The sequence below is a fragment of the Silene latifolia genome, chromosome 9 (assembly GCF_048544455.1).
Source record: "Silene latifolia isolate original U9 population chromosome 9, ASM4854445v1, whole genome shotgun sequence".
Lineage (NCBI taxonomy): Eukaryota > Viridiplantae > Streptophyta > Magnoliopsida > Caryophyllales > Caryophyllaceae > Silene > Silene latifolia.
This window is the reverse complement of record NC_133534.1, coordinates 192,236,995-192,254,309: the sequence shown is the minus strand read 5'-3', so window position 1 is coordinate 192,254,309 and position 17,315 is coordinate 192,236,995. Positions and strand designations below refer to the sequence as shown.

At 36.8% G+C, this 17,315-nt stretch overlaps 1 protein-coding gene across 1 annotated transcript; it reads left to right on the top strand.

The window, feature by feature from the left end:
• Positions 1–2,096: 2,096 nt before the first annotated feature.
• Positions 2,097–16,610, top strand: LOC141600335 (clathrin heavy chain 2). The gene is made up of 30 exons (XM_074420555.1): positions 2,097–2,597; positions 3,117–3,321; positions 5,033–5,121; positions 5,533–5,611; positions 5,736–5,863; positions 6,506–6,604; positions 6,701–6,809; positions 6,985–7,064; positions 7,175–7,402; positions 7,497–7,562; positions 8,015–8,131; positions 8,620–8,817; positions 8,916–9,032; positions 9,183–9,242; positions 9,357–9,443; positions 9,649–9,732; positions 9,826–9,960; positions 10,066–10,128; positions 10,210–10,314; positions 10,415–10,527; positions 10,605–10,857; positions 10,977–11,113; positions 11,202–11,480; positions 11,563–12,565; positions 12,972–13,457; positions 13,702–13,872; positions 13,975–14,160; positions 14,855–14,977; positions 15,649–15,759; positions 16,070–16,610. The coding sequence occupies exons 1-30, from the start codon at positions 2,553–2,555 to the stop codon at positions 16,232–16,234; spliced, it is 5,121 nt and encodes a 1,706-aa protein (XP_074276656.1). The 5' UTR covers positions 2,097–2,552; the 3' UTR covers positions 16,235–16,610.
• Positions 16,611–17,315: the final 705 nt, after the last annotated feature.

The window sequence follows — 17,315 nt, the reverse complement described above, 5'->3', positions numbered from 1 at the left end:
TATCATTGTTACTCCTTTGTGTTTATTGTTTGAATTTTGGAAACCTTGTTTACATTGAGTAATTAAGTGTGATTTCCTCATTGCTTAATTAATCAAGTTCCTTAATTTATTGTTGTTGGGTTTATTAAGTGTGATTTCCTTGTAATCTCATCTTTGCAACACCTTGTTATTATGCTAATGAATGTGATTTCTTCTTGGCTTAATTAGCAAGTAAATGTGTAACACCCCCATACTCCAAGTGCCTTACCAGGACCACTTAAGGCATGAAAGTGCTACCATCTTGGTTACCCGAGGCAATGATAATCATCCGACAATAAAGAAACATATTTAAATAGTAAATAACGTTTAATGTGATTACATGCCAAAAACCAAAACTGATAAAGAGATACAAGTTCTCCAAAACTGTCTACTATCAAAAGATATAAAACTATCAAACACAACGGAAGACTTCTAAATTGCATCGTGGTGACTCCTCCCAATTATCCCATACGCATCAGCTCATACCTGCTCAATAACTGCTCACCACCCCCGAGTAGATCACCACAGTTTTTAAAACATTTAACGGGGTCAGTACTAATTACACAATAACAATGCCACAATGGAACAAGTACACAAACAGCTCAATCGTCACATCAACCCCAGTCTCCATAATCAACTCCTCATAACTGACTACACACTAAAGTGTGTAGCCCTGTCAGAGTACCCATCGCAACAGGTTACTCCTCGTCGCCAGTGGGGGACCGCAGCCGTTCCCACCTAAGCCCCACTTATCTCCATCGAGCGATACACCCAAGTCCATTAATGTGCACATCCCTTCTATGGCGGGTTCCACAGAAGGCGAATCATGGGCGTGAAGCCACTCCCGCAAGTGACTCCACTCAGCCAGGGACGCACCTCGAAGAACACAGACAGATAAACAATAACCATAACACCAAAATCAACAAATCTCGAATCAATCAACAATATACAATCACAACCGTCTGAATCAATCAACAATCACTAACTACAAAACAATCACCACACATATCATGTAACTAATACCGAGTAGGAAAACCCTACCGGAATGCAAACACACAGCAGACGATCTTAGCAGCTGTCTCAAAATCTCTCCTCTACGATTCCTCCTCCTAACACATAATCATACAATTACTAACAGCACAATAAATCATAAAAACCCCCAATTCCCAAAATTAGGGTTTAAACAAAGTCAACCAAATGCTATAAAAATGGTACGTGGATCTTACCCTTGACGCAAGGATTACTATGATGCAAAGAACAACGAAATCCGACTTCTCTAGCTCCGGGATTTGCCAATAATGCGAATGGGGAGAACAACGTAGTTTGCAATCTCTTTTTGAGTGTATAAGGTTTATAAAAGTGTTTATGAAAGATAACGGCGTATTATATATATACTAATTCGCATTATTAACAAAACCCGTCAAAATATTACCCGATAACCAACTTACTCGATCGAGTAAGTAACATACTCGATCGAGTGCCGCTTACTCGATCGAGTGCCAAGGCTACTCGATCGAGTACCCTACAGACAGAACACTGTTTCGTACACCAAAACATACTTACTCGACAGAGTAAGCCTCACTCGATAGAGTACCAGAGACTCATAAAACCGTAGTATTACAAAATGATTAACTTGTAATTAGGCATTAATCGTGATTTCATTGTGTCTAATTTACCCTTATTGAATCTCTAGTACTTTTATCTTCTTATTAATTTAATCAATGTATGTGATTTCGACTTGCTAGGATTGATAAGTTGGGTTATTTGATTAAGTGTGATTTTCTTGTCATTTAAACATTATTAAGGAGATTTAGGAGAATAATCTCCACAATAAGGTGATAATATTAATTAGAAGGATGGATTGAGTGGTTTTATCAACTAAAGTGCCTCATTTTAATGAGTCGAATTAAGTCTCTCTTAAATTTGATAAATTTTCATCTTAAAATTTGATTGCTTGATTACTTGTTGCTCACTCGTGTTTGAATAAAAAAAAAACCCTTTTTTCATACTTGTTTGTAGTTTAATTTGTCACAATTGAGTACAAACTATACATACATAACTCATAAGCATATTTGTGTATTACTCGACGAGATCATACGTGAACTTTATTGTTCTTTTTTTTTAAAAAGGAAAAAATAATCGATAAAAGAAGAAGAAAAAGTGGTAAAACGAAAGTGCGCACATACACTAAGAGCACAATTAAGCACGACATATAAAAGGCCTCCACATGAGAGTATTCCTTTTCATTCATTATTCACTCCCCATTTTTAATTTCCGTCATTTCGCCTTCATTTTTTTCCCGTTCAAAAATCGGTTAGATTAGATTTGTTTTTAATTCTTTTGATTTGATTTCCTCTCTCATTCATCTTTAATTAAGGTGTTAAGAGAGGTTATTAATGATCAATCAATTAAACACCAAATCAAACACTTCCACTTGACTTTTCTCTTTTTTTTCCAATTTTTGATTCGATCTGATCAAACTCGTCGTTTTTGTATTTGCTCGGCGAGTGGTTTGACTGTTCGATCTCGTAACAATGGCGGCCGCAACTGCGCCCATCGTTATGAAAGAACTTCTCACGGTTAGTACTCTTTTTTTTTTTATAAGTTTTGATTATTGATGATTAATTTCGGTATTTTAGCGATTATGACTTTTGATCTTTGTTTTTGTGACTTTAGTTTTCACTTTGATTTGATGAATCTCGGTATTTCAATGATTATGAACTTTAATTAGGTCAAATTATCATCTACATTATGAGATTTAGCTAGATCTGGATGAATTGTTGTGTAAAATGTGATTTATGGGATGTACGTTGTTGGATCAAATTAGCGAATTGTGTTGCGTTACCGTTGCCCGAGCATTTGGAGTAAATCCGAAATTCGTAACGTTGAACATTTACACCTTGATTTGATTGATTTCGGTATTTCAGCGATTATGAATATTATATCGGTCTAATGGTTATGTACATTCTGAGCTTTAGCTAGATCTGGAAAACTAGCTGTTAGGAATGTGATTTATAGAATGCAGGTTGTTAGATTCAAATTAGAGAATTGATAGCTGGATATTAATTTGTTGTGATTGATGATGTTGTGTACTGCAGTTGCCGAGCATTGGAATAAATCCGCAATTCATAACGTTTAACAATGTGACGATGGAATCAGAGAAGTATATTTGTGTGCGGGAAACATCGCCGCAGAATAGTGTTGTCATTGTTGATATGAACATGCCTATGCAGCCTCTGCGACGGCCTATTACTGCCGATTCTGCTCTTATGAACCCAAACACGCGAATCCTTGCCTTGAAAGGTACATGTAACAACTGATGTCCTCATTTCATTAACATTGATCCCCGTTTTTCTCAAGAATATTTATCAAGTTGTTTGTCTGGTAGATTAGTAGGACAAGACAGATTAGTAGGACAAGACGTAGGAATCAAAATGTCTTCATCATGTTTGTTGTGAAATAGACGGTTCATTTTGTACATCAGTCTTATGAAAGGTGGTGCCTTGTATAAGGTGATTTTGTAATTTTATCTTTTATGCATACAATCAAGGCACTAGCCACCTTATTACTAAATGAGAAAGACAACATTAAATGATTTGGTTGCATGAATACAATAGTCTCATATAAATTTTTGTATATTAAAGATTCTGCAGACTAGTAGTGAGTTTTTTTGGTGCCTGCTTTAGTACAGATGGAATTTATGGCCTACTTGGTTCAATTTTCAGCAATGTGTGTATTGCGGTGATTTGCGAGGGTGGGGGAATTGTTTAGAAGAGAAACCTTATTTTGTTATAATGACTTGCAGCTACGTGCAAAGGTTCATTTGATTGTAAGGATCTAAGGGAATTTGGTGATATGATTATTTGTTATAATATTTAAGTAGTTATGTAGTGAATGAGGTGTAAATGTAATGCCTTAGTTTTAAAAGGTGTGAGGAGCACCACAGGGTACAGGCGAGAAGGTGCATGCCTCACGTACACAAATCGCACTATGTTTACTGACAAACTTATACTTTTGTAATGAACAATTGTGCAACCATACCCATTTTTTAGAACTGTAAGATCATATTACGTGCCTCATCATGTCGGTTATTGCTACTATCATGATGGATAACTAATGTTATAATGCTCAAACTTGTTTAGACCCCGTGCATTATGCACGGTATTTAAAGAGTAATATTTTTATAACATTATTTATATAATATTGATACCTTATAATTGTTTACATTTGTCATCATTGTATTTTTCTTGGATAAATAAAAGGTAGAACTGAAAATTAGTTAAGAGAATTGAGTAATGAGTTGAAATATATTCTAATGAAAATATTTTTATAGCATAAAACTAATGAGTTTCAATTTATATTTTTTTCAATTTTATACAGAATATGGGTCAACTCGTCATCTAATAATAGGATAAATAAAAGATTTAGCAATTTATAGTTTTATATCAATTTTTTATTTTAATTAAAATAATATAGTTTAGAGTTTAGTGAAAATAATATAATTTTAACGAAAATATAATAGATGAATTAAATTGTAATTGTTAGTTTCCTTATTTAGTGAATGAACATAATTATCATTAGTTTCCTTTGTTGAGAATATGTTTTTTGGCGGGAAAATGATAGAGTTTACCTATTCTTTTAGTAGATAGGAGATTCTTATGCATTTTCTTTAATTAGTACTCCCTTAATTTAGGTGAGGAGGATTTTCAAAAGTGTAGTGAATCTAATGAATGGAGAGAGCATCCAAGACCTTTTTTCACGTTGTAAAGAGTCACGCGTACTTCTAATATGAATCCTTGAATCTGATGTAATGTCATACAAAAAGTGTGTATATGAACTATCCCCATATGGTAATTGTCTGTATGCTCATATGCTTTTAGAAAATATTAATCAGGATAACCTGCCATAGTGTTTAATTTTCTCTTTCAAAATTTGATATCGTTTGGCCAGTGTTAAGATCTATCAAGGGCTATTTGCACTAGCTCTCATAGTTTTGTGTTAATCTTTTGTGAAGCTCAACTAGCGGGTACTACCCAGGATCACTTGCAAATATTCAACATTGAGACAAAAACAAAGGTGAAGTCGCACCAAATGCCTGAGCAGGTACATAATCTGTTACCATTTAAAAGTATGTTGCAAATTTTTGAGTATTAATTGTAATATAGAAAGTATCAGCTGTTGCTACAAAATGTAGATACTTGGAGCAACAATGTATAAAATATAGTCCCTGAGTCCCTCTCAACTGATTTTTTTTTTTCTCGAAAATCCCCTCACAACAAAGAATTTTTTCAGTAGTAAAAGTTTAATCTTTCTCTTACACATATCACTTTAAAACTCTCCGATTATCTTCATCTCCATTATCTTTGGAGGATGCACAATTCTCATTTTATCCTGGCAGTGCCATCAGGTTTAGAGACTGTAGCAGCTATATACTGGTGTAATGGTTTATCTTAGATTTTATGTTTTTCCTTCTACTCATATTTTGACTGAAGCATCTTATGTGTTTTTGTGTAGGTTGTCTTTTGGAAGTGGATCACTCCAAAGTTGCTTGGGCTAGTCACACAAACATCAGTTTATCATTGGTCAATTGAAGGTATTCTGCAGCTTACATATATTGACCCCCTTAGCATGTTTTCTTGCCAAATTTAGAGCAATTCTCCTGTTTGTATACCTTGCAAATTTGTGGTAACATGTTTGTGACTATTTCTGATATTTAGGTGAATCAACACCTGCAAAAATGTTTGAAAGGACTGGTAACTTAGCTAACAATCAAATAATCAACTATCGATGTGACCCTGCTGAAAAGTGGTTGGTGTTGATTGGTATTGCACCTGGTTCACCTGAGGTACTACATCCGACAGTTACTGCACATTTTTTGTGTTGCACGTTTGAAACATTTTTGGTTTTCGTTTTGTATTGCACCTAGTTCAATTTCTTGTTGGTTTATTAGCAAGGGTCTTTCCGGAAAAAGCATGGAAGGTACTAAAGCTGTTAGTATGGTTGCCCTTTGCTTCTTGTGCGCAACTAGGAGTATAAGTTGGTTAACACAGTCTCTGTGTATGTTTGCTAATGTGTTGACCTTTGATTGAGAATCTTAACATATTAAGAAATGTTGCTGACTTGCTGTATAACAGGCACTTGATTGTATGTTTGTTAAAATCCCGTCCTTGCATCTGGCCGTCTGCGACTTGTATTGTAAATCAAGTCTTAGAAATCCTGCTCAATTTTTGTAATTTCTTAAATTCTAGTGAAATTATAGACTTAGTTAGTTATCACTATTCACGACGTGGTATATAAGACGGACTGACAGAGTCCCTAATTTCTTAAATGCTACATGTCCTTTGTAAGAAAGTGTGTTGAATAAAAATATTGTTCTTTTTAATCATGCTTCAATTTGGTTTGTTTAAAGTGAATTACTGAATGCTTTTGCTTTCATTAGGAACATTTATATTTACTTCATAATATATATTTTTTATAATATTTTCAGAGGCCTCAACTTGTGAAAGGAAGTATGCAACTGTATTCTGTGGATCAGCAACGTAGTCAAGCTCTTGAAGCTCATGCTGCATCGTTTGCCTCTTTTAAGGTATGATAACCGCACCTCAGAATACATTTCTTTTTGGTAGTGGATTTTGCATTTTGAGTTACACAACATATTTTTTGTGTATTTTGTGGTGCATAGGTCCCTGGAAATGAGAATCCCTCAACTCTTATTGTCTTTGCTACAAAGTCAATGAATGCTGGCCAGGTTACTTCTAAGCTACACATAATCGAGCTTGGTGCTCAGCCAGGTTTGTACACTGCTCTCTTAAAGTCTTAACCTGTTTTCATCTAGTTTATTATGACACTGTCTATGGTCTTTTAGTGTAAGGTGTCAAACAATTTGGAGTTCGTACTTTTCATTCTTCTCTGTAGTGTGGCTTTCAAGCTAACCCTTATTTTCTCGCTTTTAAAACATTTTGACAGGAAAGCCAGGTTTTACGAAGAAACAAGCTGATCTATTTTTTCCTCCAGATTTTAATGATGACTTTCCAGTCTCAATGCAGGTATCAATAAACTATGTTCATATTGTGTGTTATTATTTGCTTCATGTTTAGTTAACAATCTTGTGACTTTCTGTTATTTGATCAAATTGCATTCATCTTCTGTTTGTCAGATCTCTCAAAAGTATGGTTTGATATATGTTATTACCAAACTTGGTCTGCTGTTTGTATATGACCTTGAGACTGCCAGTGCTGTTTACCGGAATAGAATTAGCCCAGATCCAATATTTTTAACATCCGAGGCTTCATCAGTTGGGGGTTTCTATGCTGTTAATAGAAGAGGGCAGGTTCTTCTTGCTACTGTCAATGATGCTACAATTGTGCCTTTTGTCAGTGGCCAGGTATGTTTATGAGTGGTTTTTGTTTAGCGTTGAATAAAATTACCAAGATGACCGAGAAGTCTAACATACATCTGATGTTGGTGGCTTTGTCCAGTTGAATAATTTGGAGCTTGCTGTTAATCTAGCTAAAAGGGGAAATCTTCCTGGTGCAGAAAATTTGGTATGTTGGTTGGTCCTAGTGATTTCTGAATGAAGATGTCAAATTGTACCTTCGTATTAGGGTGTCTTTTGCTTGCTCAACAATTTTAAAAACTAAGCATGCTAACTATACGTGCAAACTGTCATTATTTGATTGGTATTAATTTTTGTTGGTAGGAGTTGAAATACGGTCTCACTGATATTCCACTGTTATATGAACCCCCCTCCCTTGCCAGCCCCGCTAAATTTCTGGCGCCTTATGGTTTGTGGAGGAGATGGAGGTAGAGGACAAAATTGAATCTTGCTACCGTTGACGGGTTACTATAATTTATATCACAGTTATATTAGTATATGCGCTATAGCCTATGGTTTTTCAGTTTGATTTATATCACAGTTATATTAGTATATGCGCTATAGCCTATGGTTTCTCAGTTTTCCAAGCACCTGCTGAACTTCCATTTATTTGCATTTTAGGTTGTCCAGCGGTTCCAAGAGCTGTTTGCTCAAACAAAGTATAAGGAAGCTGCGGAGCTTGCTGCTGATTCACCACAAGGCATATTGCGTACTCCTGACACGGTTGCCAAATTTCAGGTATAGATTGCAGGCTTTTAAAATATATAGGTTCCTTGTTATGGTGCTTTTAACGATACTTAAGCATCTTAACGTGACTGCTTAAACGTTATCAGTATGACAGTAATTGATAGAACTTGTATCAAACTTTTGTTATCATATTGAGTCTATTGACATCCCTTTCTGACATGAGTATCGCTCAGCTAGCACTTTTCCCTATTTATCTTTGTGCATTTAGTTTTGACTTGGGGAGTGAAAATGTTCTTTGGGGATTTTCAATCGCTTCACCGTTTTCCTCTCACCAATGTCTAGCCTTTTGCTCTATAAACTTGGGGTAATATAGATATCGTAAAGTGTAAACCTATAAACTTATATGTTGTAAATTTTGTTTCAAGATGAATATTTTATTTTGTAAAATCAACAAATTTTTTGTTTGTTTTATATTGTGGTTAATCTTGCCAACGTGTTTTCTTTCTTGGGAATTAAAATTCTTGATTTTATGGTTTCAGAGTGTTCCTGTTCAAGCTGGTCAGACTCCGCCACTACTACAATATTTTGGGACGCTATTAACCAAAGGAAAGCTCAATGCATTTGAGTCATTGGAGCTATCTCGCCTTGTTGTGAACCAAAATAAGAAAAATCTACTCGAAAATTGGCTAGCTGAAGACAAATTGGAATGCAGCGAGGAACTTGGAGATCTAGTGAAGGTATTACTCTTTCATAATTCGTTTGCGTTTCTGGAATCTCAGATATATGAGCTTGACAATCATCTCTTGATATGGTTCTACCATTTTTGATGATGTAGACTGTTGACAATGACCTTGCCCTGAAGATATATATTAAGGCTAGAGCAACTCCAAAGGTAGTTGCTGCCTTTGCGGAGCGCAGGGAGTTTGACAAAATTCTTGTATACTCGAAGCAGGTGAACATCACATTGAATTCGTTTAGTTATAGTTGCCGGTTATTTCATTTGTCTCTCAAACACATTTCAGTTCCGAGGTTTTTGAGTTGACGTTGCATGTAGCATGCTGTTAAAAGTTAACCTTATGAACCTTGTTTTCTCTCGATGTAGGTTGGTTATACCCCAGATTACCTGTTCCTCCTCCAGACTATCCTTCGGACAGATCCACAGGTGTGAATGTCTTTCTTAGCAGTTTATGTGGTTGTGTAATCTCATTGAAGATAGCATCTGAATATTACTGGTAGAATGCTTTATTTTTATTTGTTATTCCGTTGTACACTGCAGGGTGCTGTCAATTTTGCTCTGATGATGTCCCAGATGGAGGGAGGATGTCCTATGGATTATAACACTATCACTGATCTTTTTCTTCAGGTGTGAATGTTTCCCTTTGTTGTTTCCTGTGTTGCCTGTAACTTTTACTCCATATGTTAATGTGGAGCTAGGGATTAAAATTTGTATAATGTTTACATTCTCTCATATGAGGCGAATGTTATTCTTTGGCGAAGTTGACGTGTTTTCCTCTGTAACCTCGGTTGGTGAATATCTGTCCCTCTTTTTCTGCTCTCATTTTCTACAGAGGAACTTGATACGTGAAGCAACAGCATTTCTCTTAGATGTTTTGAAGCCAAATTTGCCTGAACATGGCTACTTGCAAACCAAGGTACTTCAACGGCTCTGTCCAATCAGTTGTCAACTTAAATCTATTTGATCAATGTTCTTAGTTGCACCTCAGTCTTATGGAATATATGTGTAGGTTTTGGAAATCAATCTTGTTACCTTTCCCAATGTTGCTGATGCCATTTTAGCCAATGGAATGTTCAGTCATTACGATCGTTCTAGGATCGGTCAGCTTTGTGAAAAGGCTGGTCTTTACTTACAAGCTATCAAGGTATATGGTTTTATACTTTTTATCTGGTTCATTTTAGAGTATAGTGTTTCTCTTTTTCAATCTAAGGCCCATTACTAAAACTATTCTTTTTTGTGACTCTTGCAGCATTATACTGATTTGCCTGATATAAAACGTGTTATTGTGAACACTCATGCTATAGAACCACAGGTATTTGTCACTTGAGCTCGTTACTTGTGATTTCATTAAAAGTATTTGTTACTTACCTATCATTTCTTTTTGTCATGTAAGGCTCTTGTTGAGTTCTTTGGTACTCTTTCTCGGGAATGGGCATTAGAGTGCATGAAAGATCTTCTACTTGTCAACCTCAGAGGCAACCTTCAGATAATTGTTCAGGTATTCATATTGGCTGTCCTAATTTCATGCAACCCGTACAAGAGTAAGAAAATACCTTACAGTTATTAATTCATTTAATGTATGGTGTGTTGATGTGCAGACTGCAAAGGAGTACTGTGAGCAATTGGGTGTTGATGCTTGTATTAAGCTTTTCGAGCAATTCAAGTCATATGAAGGATTGTATTTTTTCCTTGGATCATATTTGAGCTCCAGGTATCCTTGTGTTAGAGATTTATTTGGTACTTTATTCCGTTATCCCAGTTGTCTCAGTTTTTTGCTTTATTTTTCAGTGAGGATCCTGACATCCACTTTAAATACATCGAAGCAGCTGCTAAAACTGGACAACTGAAAGAAGTCGAACGTGTGACTAGAGAGTCCAACTTCTATGATGCAGAAAAGACGAAAAATTTCTTGATGGAAGCCAAGCTTCCTGACGCACGTCCTTTGATTAATGTCTGTGACCGTTTTGGATATGTACCTGATCTCACACACTACCTATACACAAACAACATGCTTCGTTATATTGAAGGTTATGTTCAGAAGGTACGACCTCCCTTTTAAATGGATTGCTTAATTTGGAGATCATAATTTCTGCCAAAAAATTGTCAGTGGGATTTGATATACAGGATATTAATTGATATATTTGAACTTTGTTTTTCAAGGTAAACCCTGGGAATGCACCACTAGTTGTGGGGCAGCTTCTGGATGATGAGTGTCCTGAAGATTTTATCAAGGGTTTGATACTGTCTGTGCGTTCTCTGCTTCCAGTTGAGCCACTGGTGGAGGAGTGCGAGAAGAGGTATTGATTTTATTGCTCTGTGAAGAATAGCTAAATCTAGGTTTACATTAATTTATGTGCGAGTTCATGTTTATGTTTTTTGTTTCAGAAATCGGCTTCGTTTACTTACTCAGTTCCTAGAGCACCTTGTGAGTGAAGGGAGTCAAGATGTTCATGTGCACAATGCTCTGGGTAAAATCATAATAGAGAGTAACAACAACCCAGAGCACTTCCTCACAACTAATCCATACTATGATTCACGTGTGGTTGGTAAGTACTGTGAAAAACGTGACCCCACCCTTGCAGTTGTCGCTTATAGACGAGGGCAGTGTGACGAAGAGCTTATCAATGTCACAAACAAAAATTCTTTATTCAAGCTGCAAGCAAGGTCCGTGACATGTTCTAGTTTGATCATCCTCATTTGTGCATTTAATTTTACTGGTTGCTTAATATCGAGTGCTGTTTTCCAGGTATGTGGTTGAGAGAATGGATGAGGATCTTTGGGAGAAAGTGCTTACTCCTGAGAATGAGTACAGGAGGCAGCTCATTGATCAAGTTGTGTCAACTGCTCTGCCTGAAAGCAAGAGTCCGGAACAAGTCTCTGCTGCAGTTAAAGCCTTTATGACGGCTGATCTCCCTCATGAGTTGATCGAGCTTCTTGAAAAGATTGTTCTTCAGAACTCTGCATTTAGTGGAAATTCAAATCTGCAAAATCTCCTTATATTGACTGCCATCAAGGCAGATTCCTCTCGAGTTATGGATTATGTGAACAGGCTGGATAATTTTGATGGACCCGCAGTTGGAGAAGTAGCTGTTGAAGCTCAACTTTATGAAGAAGCATTTGCAATTTTCAAAAAGTTTAACCTGAATGTGCAGGCTGTAAATGTGCTGCTCGACAATATTCAAAGCATTGACAGGGCAGTGGAATTTGCCTTCCGTGTTGAAGAAGATGCTGTGTGGAGTCAAGTTGCTAAGGCTCAATTGAGGGCTGGATTGGTCAGTGATGCTATAGAGTCGTTTATACGCGCTGAAGATTCCACTCAATTTTTGGATGTGATTCGTGCTGCTGAGGGTGCAGATGTTTACCATGATTTGGTGAAGTATCTTCTTATGGTGAGGCAGCAAACAAAGGAGCCTAGGGTAGATAGTGAGCTCATTTATGCATATGCTAAGATTGATAGGTTGAGTGACATTGAGGAGTTCATTCTCATGCCAAATGTCGCTAATCTTCAAACTGTTGGTGATCGCTTGTTTGATGAAGAGTTATATGAAGCCGCCAAGATAATATTTGCTTTTATTTCTAACTGGGCGAAACTGGCTGTTACTTTAGTTAGGCTAAAGCAGTTCCAAAGTGCTGTTGACGCAGCACGAAAAGCTAACAGTGCAAAGACATGGAAGGAAGTTTGCTTTGCATGTGTTGATGCTGAGGAGTTTAGATTAGCTCAGATTTGTGGGCTAAATGTTATAATTCAGGTATGCTTTTTTTATTTTAAAATGTGTTCTCCTTGGTCTGTAGCAAAGTCACATAAGATGGGATTGAAAATATGAAATGTGAGAAGACTTGTCAATTATCCTTGGTTATGATTATATATCTTGGCAAATTCTTGTATGATAGCATAGGGCTCACCTTTATATGCTTACAGGTGTTAGCTATGGGATTAAATTATTGTTCTCATCCAGCTTAAGTATGATAATTCAAATGAGAGAAGAATATTTTTTAGGGCTACGACCTGTTTGGTTACACTATCTAACTGTATGGATCGTTTGCTTTCTTGCTGAAAATTGGTCTGAGTATCACTATATATTTGGGCCTTACAAGTCTAGTCGGTGGACATAATTTACTAGTCTGTTGATTTATAATATTTGCTTTATCTTCTAGGTGGATGATATGGAGGAAGTTAGCCAATTTTATCAGAACAGAGGTTGTTTCAGTGAGATAATCTCATTGATGGAAAGTGGCCTGGGATTGGAACGTGCACACATGGGAATTTTCACCGAACTTGGGGTACTTTACGCGAGATATCGCCCTGAAAAGCTTATGGAGCACATTAAGCTGTTCGCAACACGTCTCAACATTCCTAAGCTCATTAGAGCATGTGATGAGCAGCAACACTGGAAAGAACTCACTTACCTGTATATCCAATATGATGAATTTGACAATGCTGCGACCACTGTAATGAACCACTCTCCTGAGGCATGGGATCACATGCAGTTTAAAGATGTAGTGGTTAAAGTTGCTAATGTGGAGCTGTATTATAAAGCAGTGCACTTTTACCTACAAGAGCATCCCGACCTCATCAATGATATGCTCAATGTGCTCGCCCTTCGTCTTGACCATACACGTGTGGTTGACATAATGCGAAAGGTTTGTTATCCAAATCTCTGGCCATATATGATACCTTGAGACCTTTTTTTTTGTATGTGAAGAGGCACAGGGCCAGTAATTTTCAAACCTACGTCCTATTGTATATAAGCCTGCTACGATCTTTGTACATAAGCCTGTGCTATCAATCATTTGGCCAAGACCTAATCAGTCTTAAGGTCTCTGAACTGCTCATCACGTAATTATAGAGAGAGACGTTTTCATTGGTACATCTCTCTTGTTTCAGGCCGGTAATGTGCACCTTGTGAAGCCATATATGATTGCAGTCCAGAGCAACAATGTATCTGCTGTTAATGAGGCACTGAACGAAATATATGTTGAGGAGGAAGACTACGAGAGATTGAGAGAATCAATTGATTTACATGATAACTTTGATCAGATAGGACTTGCACAAAAGGTAGTGTACTTAATTTTTTTTCGTTTGTTTGTGAGTTTAGATGTCTGTATTTTAATAACGGAGAATTGAGATTTTCTTCTTAATACATTTATTCTCTACAAGATTGAGAAACACGAGCTTTTGGAGATGAGACGCGTCGCTGCTTACATCTATAAGAAAGCAGGTAGGTGGAAGCAATCCATTGCTTTGTCCAAAAAAGATAAACATTACAAAGATGCAATGGAAACCTGCTCCCAATCTGGTGATCGTGAATTAGCAGAGGAGTTGCTGGTCTATTTCATTCAGGAGGTGTGTTTGAATTTTCTTCTCCTTTTCTTATATCCCAGAATAATTTAGATGGCAAAGTCTGGTTACTCTGGTATCCCGTCTTAGATGCAGCTTAGCTTCACAATCACATAACTATGGCGAGGACACTGGTTATGGTTAAGCTATTTAGAGAAAAATCCTTCCTGACAGTCCTACCTTTTATGATAATTGGCAGATAGTGATTTGTCTGGCATCTACTAATCTCAACCAGTTTCGAGGTTATATTAACAAAGAAACATTAATATATAGGTTTGATAGTGTGAAGTGAAATTAACTAACAACCAGAACAGTATGACCCTAATGCTGCAGTGACCTCTGCTGTGTGGCGGAGCTAGGATGTTGAATCTTTGATGCACACATTGTTGCCTAACTAAGAGTGGTTTCCGGATGACCCATAATGAAATTTGTGTTGTAAAATGCAATACTAGCCTGCTACTCCACGAAATAAGAAGTACAGAGAATTTATTGAGCCATTTTGATCTATTGAATTCCAAAGGAGCAGGAGTAACTAACAATAAACGTTCCCCCTCCCTTCAACTTTAAACTAGTAGTATAGGATAGATGTAGTGGCTGATGTTGTGTCTACCAGTCTTACTGGTTAGAGGCGGGGCTAATGCTGCTGGACTTTGTGTTCTGTCTTTTATGCAGCTCACTAACTGGGGTTTTACTTATGCAGGGCAAGAAGGAGTGCTTTGCTGCGTGCCTTTTTGTTTGCTACGATGTTATCCGACCAGACGTTGCTCTCGAACTTGCCTGGATGAACAACATGATTGACTTCGCCTTCCCATACTTATTGCAGGTAAAACTTGTGTAACGGGAAATAGCTTCTTTTATGTGTGTATAAATTTATAAACTAGGAAAATGCAATTACAAACTTTATGCCCTAGACTAAGCTGTTGACTACCAGGGTGGATCCTCTCCATTACTTTTTCTCTCCATTACCTTCCATCTCCTCTAATACACCAATATAAAATTATTAATGTCTCTCCACCTCATCAAAACACTTGACCGTTAGATTGTCCCAGAGCAAAATCTAGACCATTGAGAGGTAATGGAGAGGATATTTTTCCGTCGGATTCGTATGTGGTCCGGTTTTCCGTGCTATTGTCAGCAAGTCCAGAGCTTTCAAAAACCACTTATGTCCATGATTTTAGGGGGTGTTTGGTTGGAGATTATGAAATCGATTGGAATGGATTTAGTCTATTTCAGTGTTTGGTTGACTTGTTCTAGAATGGAGTTAGATACGTGATGCATTCTAACTCCAATCCAATCCCCCAGAATCTGATACCTTACTTTCCCTCAAGTTTCTTACTTCATTACCTCGAATATAAGAGAGAATCAAACCAAACAAACGGTATGGGTGTCTAAATCCATTCCTCTATTGTATGACATTCCAATCCATTCCATTCTATTTTCTTGAACCATACGACCTCTTATTTTACTTCTTCTCATATCTATCGTTGCGTGCAGTTTATCCGGGAGTATACAGGCAAAGTTGATGATCTTATTAAGGACAAAATAGAGGCACAAAAAGAAGTAAAGGTTAAAGAGCAAGAGGAAAAGGATGTAATTGCTCAACAGGTTAGCTTTATATATTGCTTCCGGATGTTCTTCCATGGCATGGTACGCTTAGATGGTAAAGACGTAAAGTCATCAAGTCATACCGGATTCAAAATTTTCAACATCAAAGCTGCCCGTGTTGTTCCTTTTACACCCAAGAAAACTGTTCCTCTCATTTATTTCTATATCTTGGTTTCTGCTTCAACGTTCTTCTTCGCCATGTCTTCATTTAATCTGGACGTGAAAAATGGTTTTGGGTTTTACACATTACAGTAGTTTGGCCTCTGTTACTTTGCCAAAAAACTAACCACCCTTTTTTCTCCAATGACAGAACATGTATGCTCAGTTGCTTCCTCTTGCATTGCCGGCCCCACCAGGCATGGGAGGCCCTCCACCTGGAATGGGAGGTTATGGACCACCTCCAATGGGCGGAATGGGAGGAATGGGGATGCCCCCAATGCCACCTTTCGGTATGCCACCAATGGGGAACTACTAATTTTCTAATTCACGGATTCCAATGTTAGTTAACCAATGAAGCTTCACATTGAGGCTTGAACTGTGGTTGGAAATTTTGCTTGCTAATTATCCGGTGATAGCTCCTGATACTCTTGTTATGTTATATACTCGGACTGGATAGCAAACGGTTAACCTGAAGAATAATGTTGCAATTTTGTGTTGTTTTCTGTCATTCGTGTAAGTTTGATTTGATGTACATCTTTGTAGTGTCATTCTTTTAATAGTGAGGTAATTCTTTTTTTCGTCTTTTCTGTTGTAAGCAAGCTAAATACCCTTTTTGTGATTAGAAGTGAATTTGGACGGCCATTTGATAATTCCACTGATTTCTCAGTTTATCTGATTTTTATATTCGTCAATCGTTTGTGCTCTACCTTTTTCTTCATTTCTTGTTTGGTTAAATGCTATGCAAGCGATCAGCTGCCAAGGACAAATTTTGTGCTCAAATGCTTCACTAAATTGAAAATTAACTAAAGGTGATGATAAATTACACAATTGTAATTTGTAAATTAATATTATTAATAAATTGCATAGTATTTGCTTACAACAAAGTTCTAGTTATTAACGGTCCGTTTTTCTTAAGACCATTGCTTTTAGTCTGAAATAAGACGGATAACATGTCATCATTTTACAATAAAATGTTATTTTTTGATAACATGTTACCATTATTGTTCACATCATTTTTGGGGTAAAAAATGACACCTCTAGTCATAACATTTTGTGAATTAATTGGTTACATTTTCTTAAAAAATGACAACATTTTATCCGTCTGACAAATAAGACCAAAAATGTCCGTCTGAAACAAGAATTTGTGTTACACATAATATACAAGGGGTGATAATGAATTAGTATGATATTTCAACAAGGCCCAAGGAGCACTAACATCTTCTTTCATATTACAATCATCCAAGTGTCAGTTGTAGTGTTCCGTATATGCTCAATTTCGCAAGTATCTTGCTCCTAAAACGTATCCATTGTCCACAAAAAAAGAAAAGAAAAAATATGGTAATACTTTGCGAACAGAGTAGGTTGGGGTCAAGACCTGTTAAAGCCTGATATTCAAT

Bases quoted from the DNA above. Each gene is read 5' to 3' on its own strand.
- LOC141600335 (XM_074420555.1), top strand. From the start codon at position 2,553: ATGGCGGCCGCAACTGCGCCCATCGTTATGAAAGAACTTCTCACG. The intron at 9,444-9,648 runs GTGTGAATGTTT...CATTTTCTACAG, and splicing joins TCACTGATCTTTTTCTTCAG to AGGAACTTGATACGTGAAGC. The intron at 15,760-16,069 runs GTTAGCTTTATA...CTCCAATGACAG, and splicing joins AGGATGTAATTGCTCAACAG to AACATGTATGCTCAGTTGCT.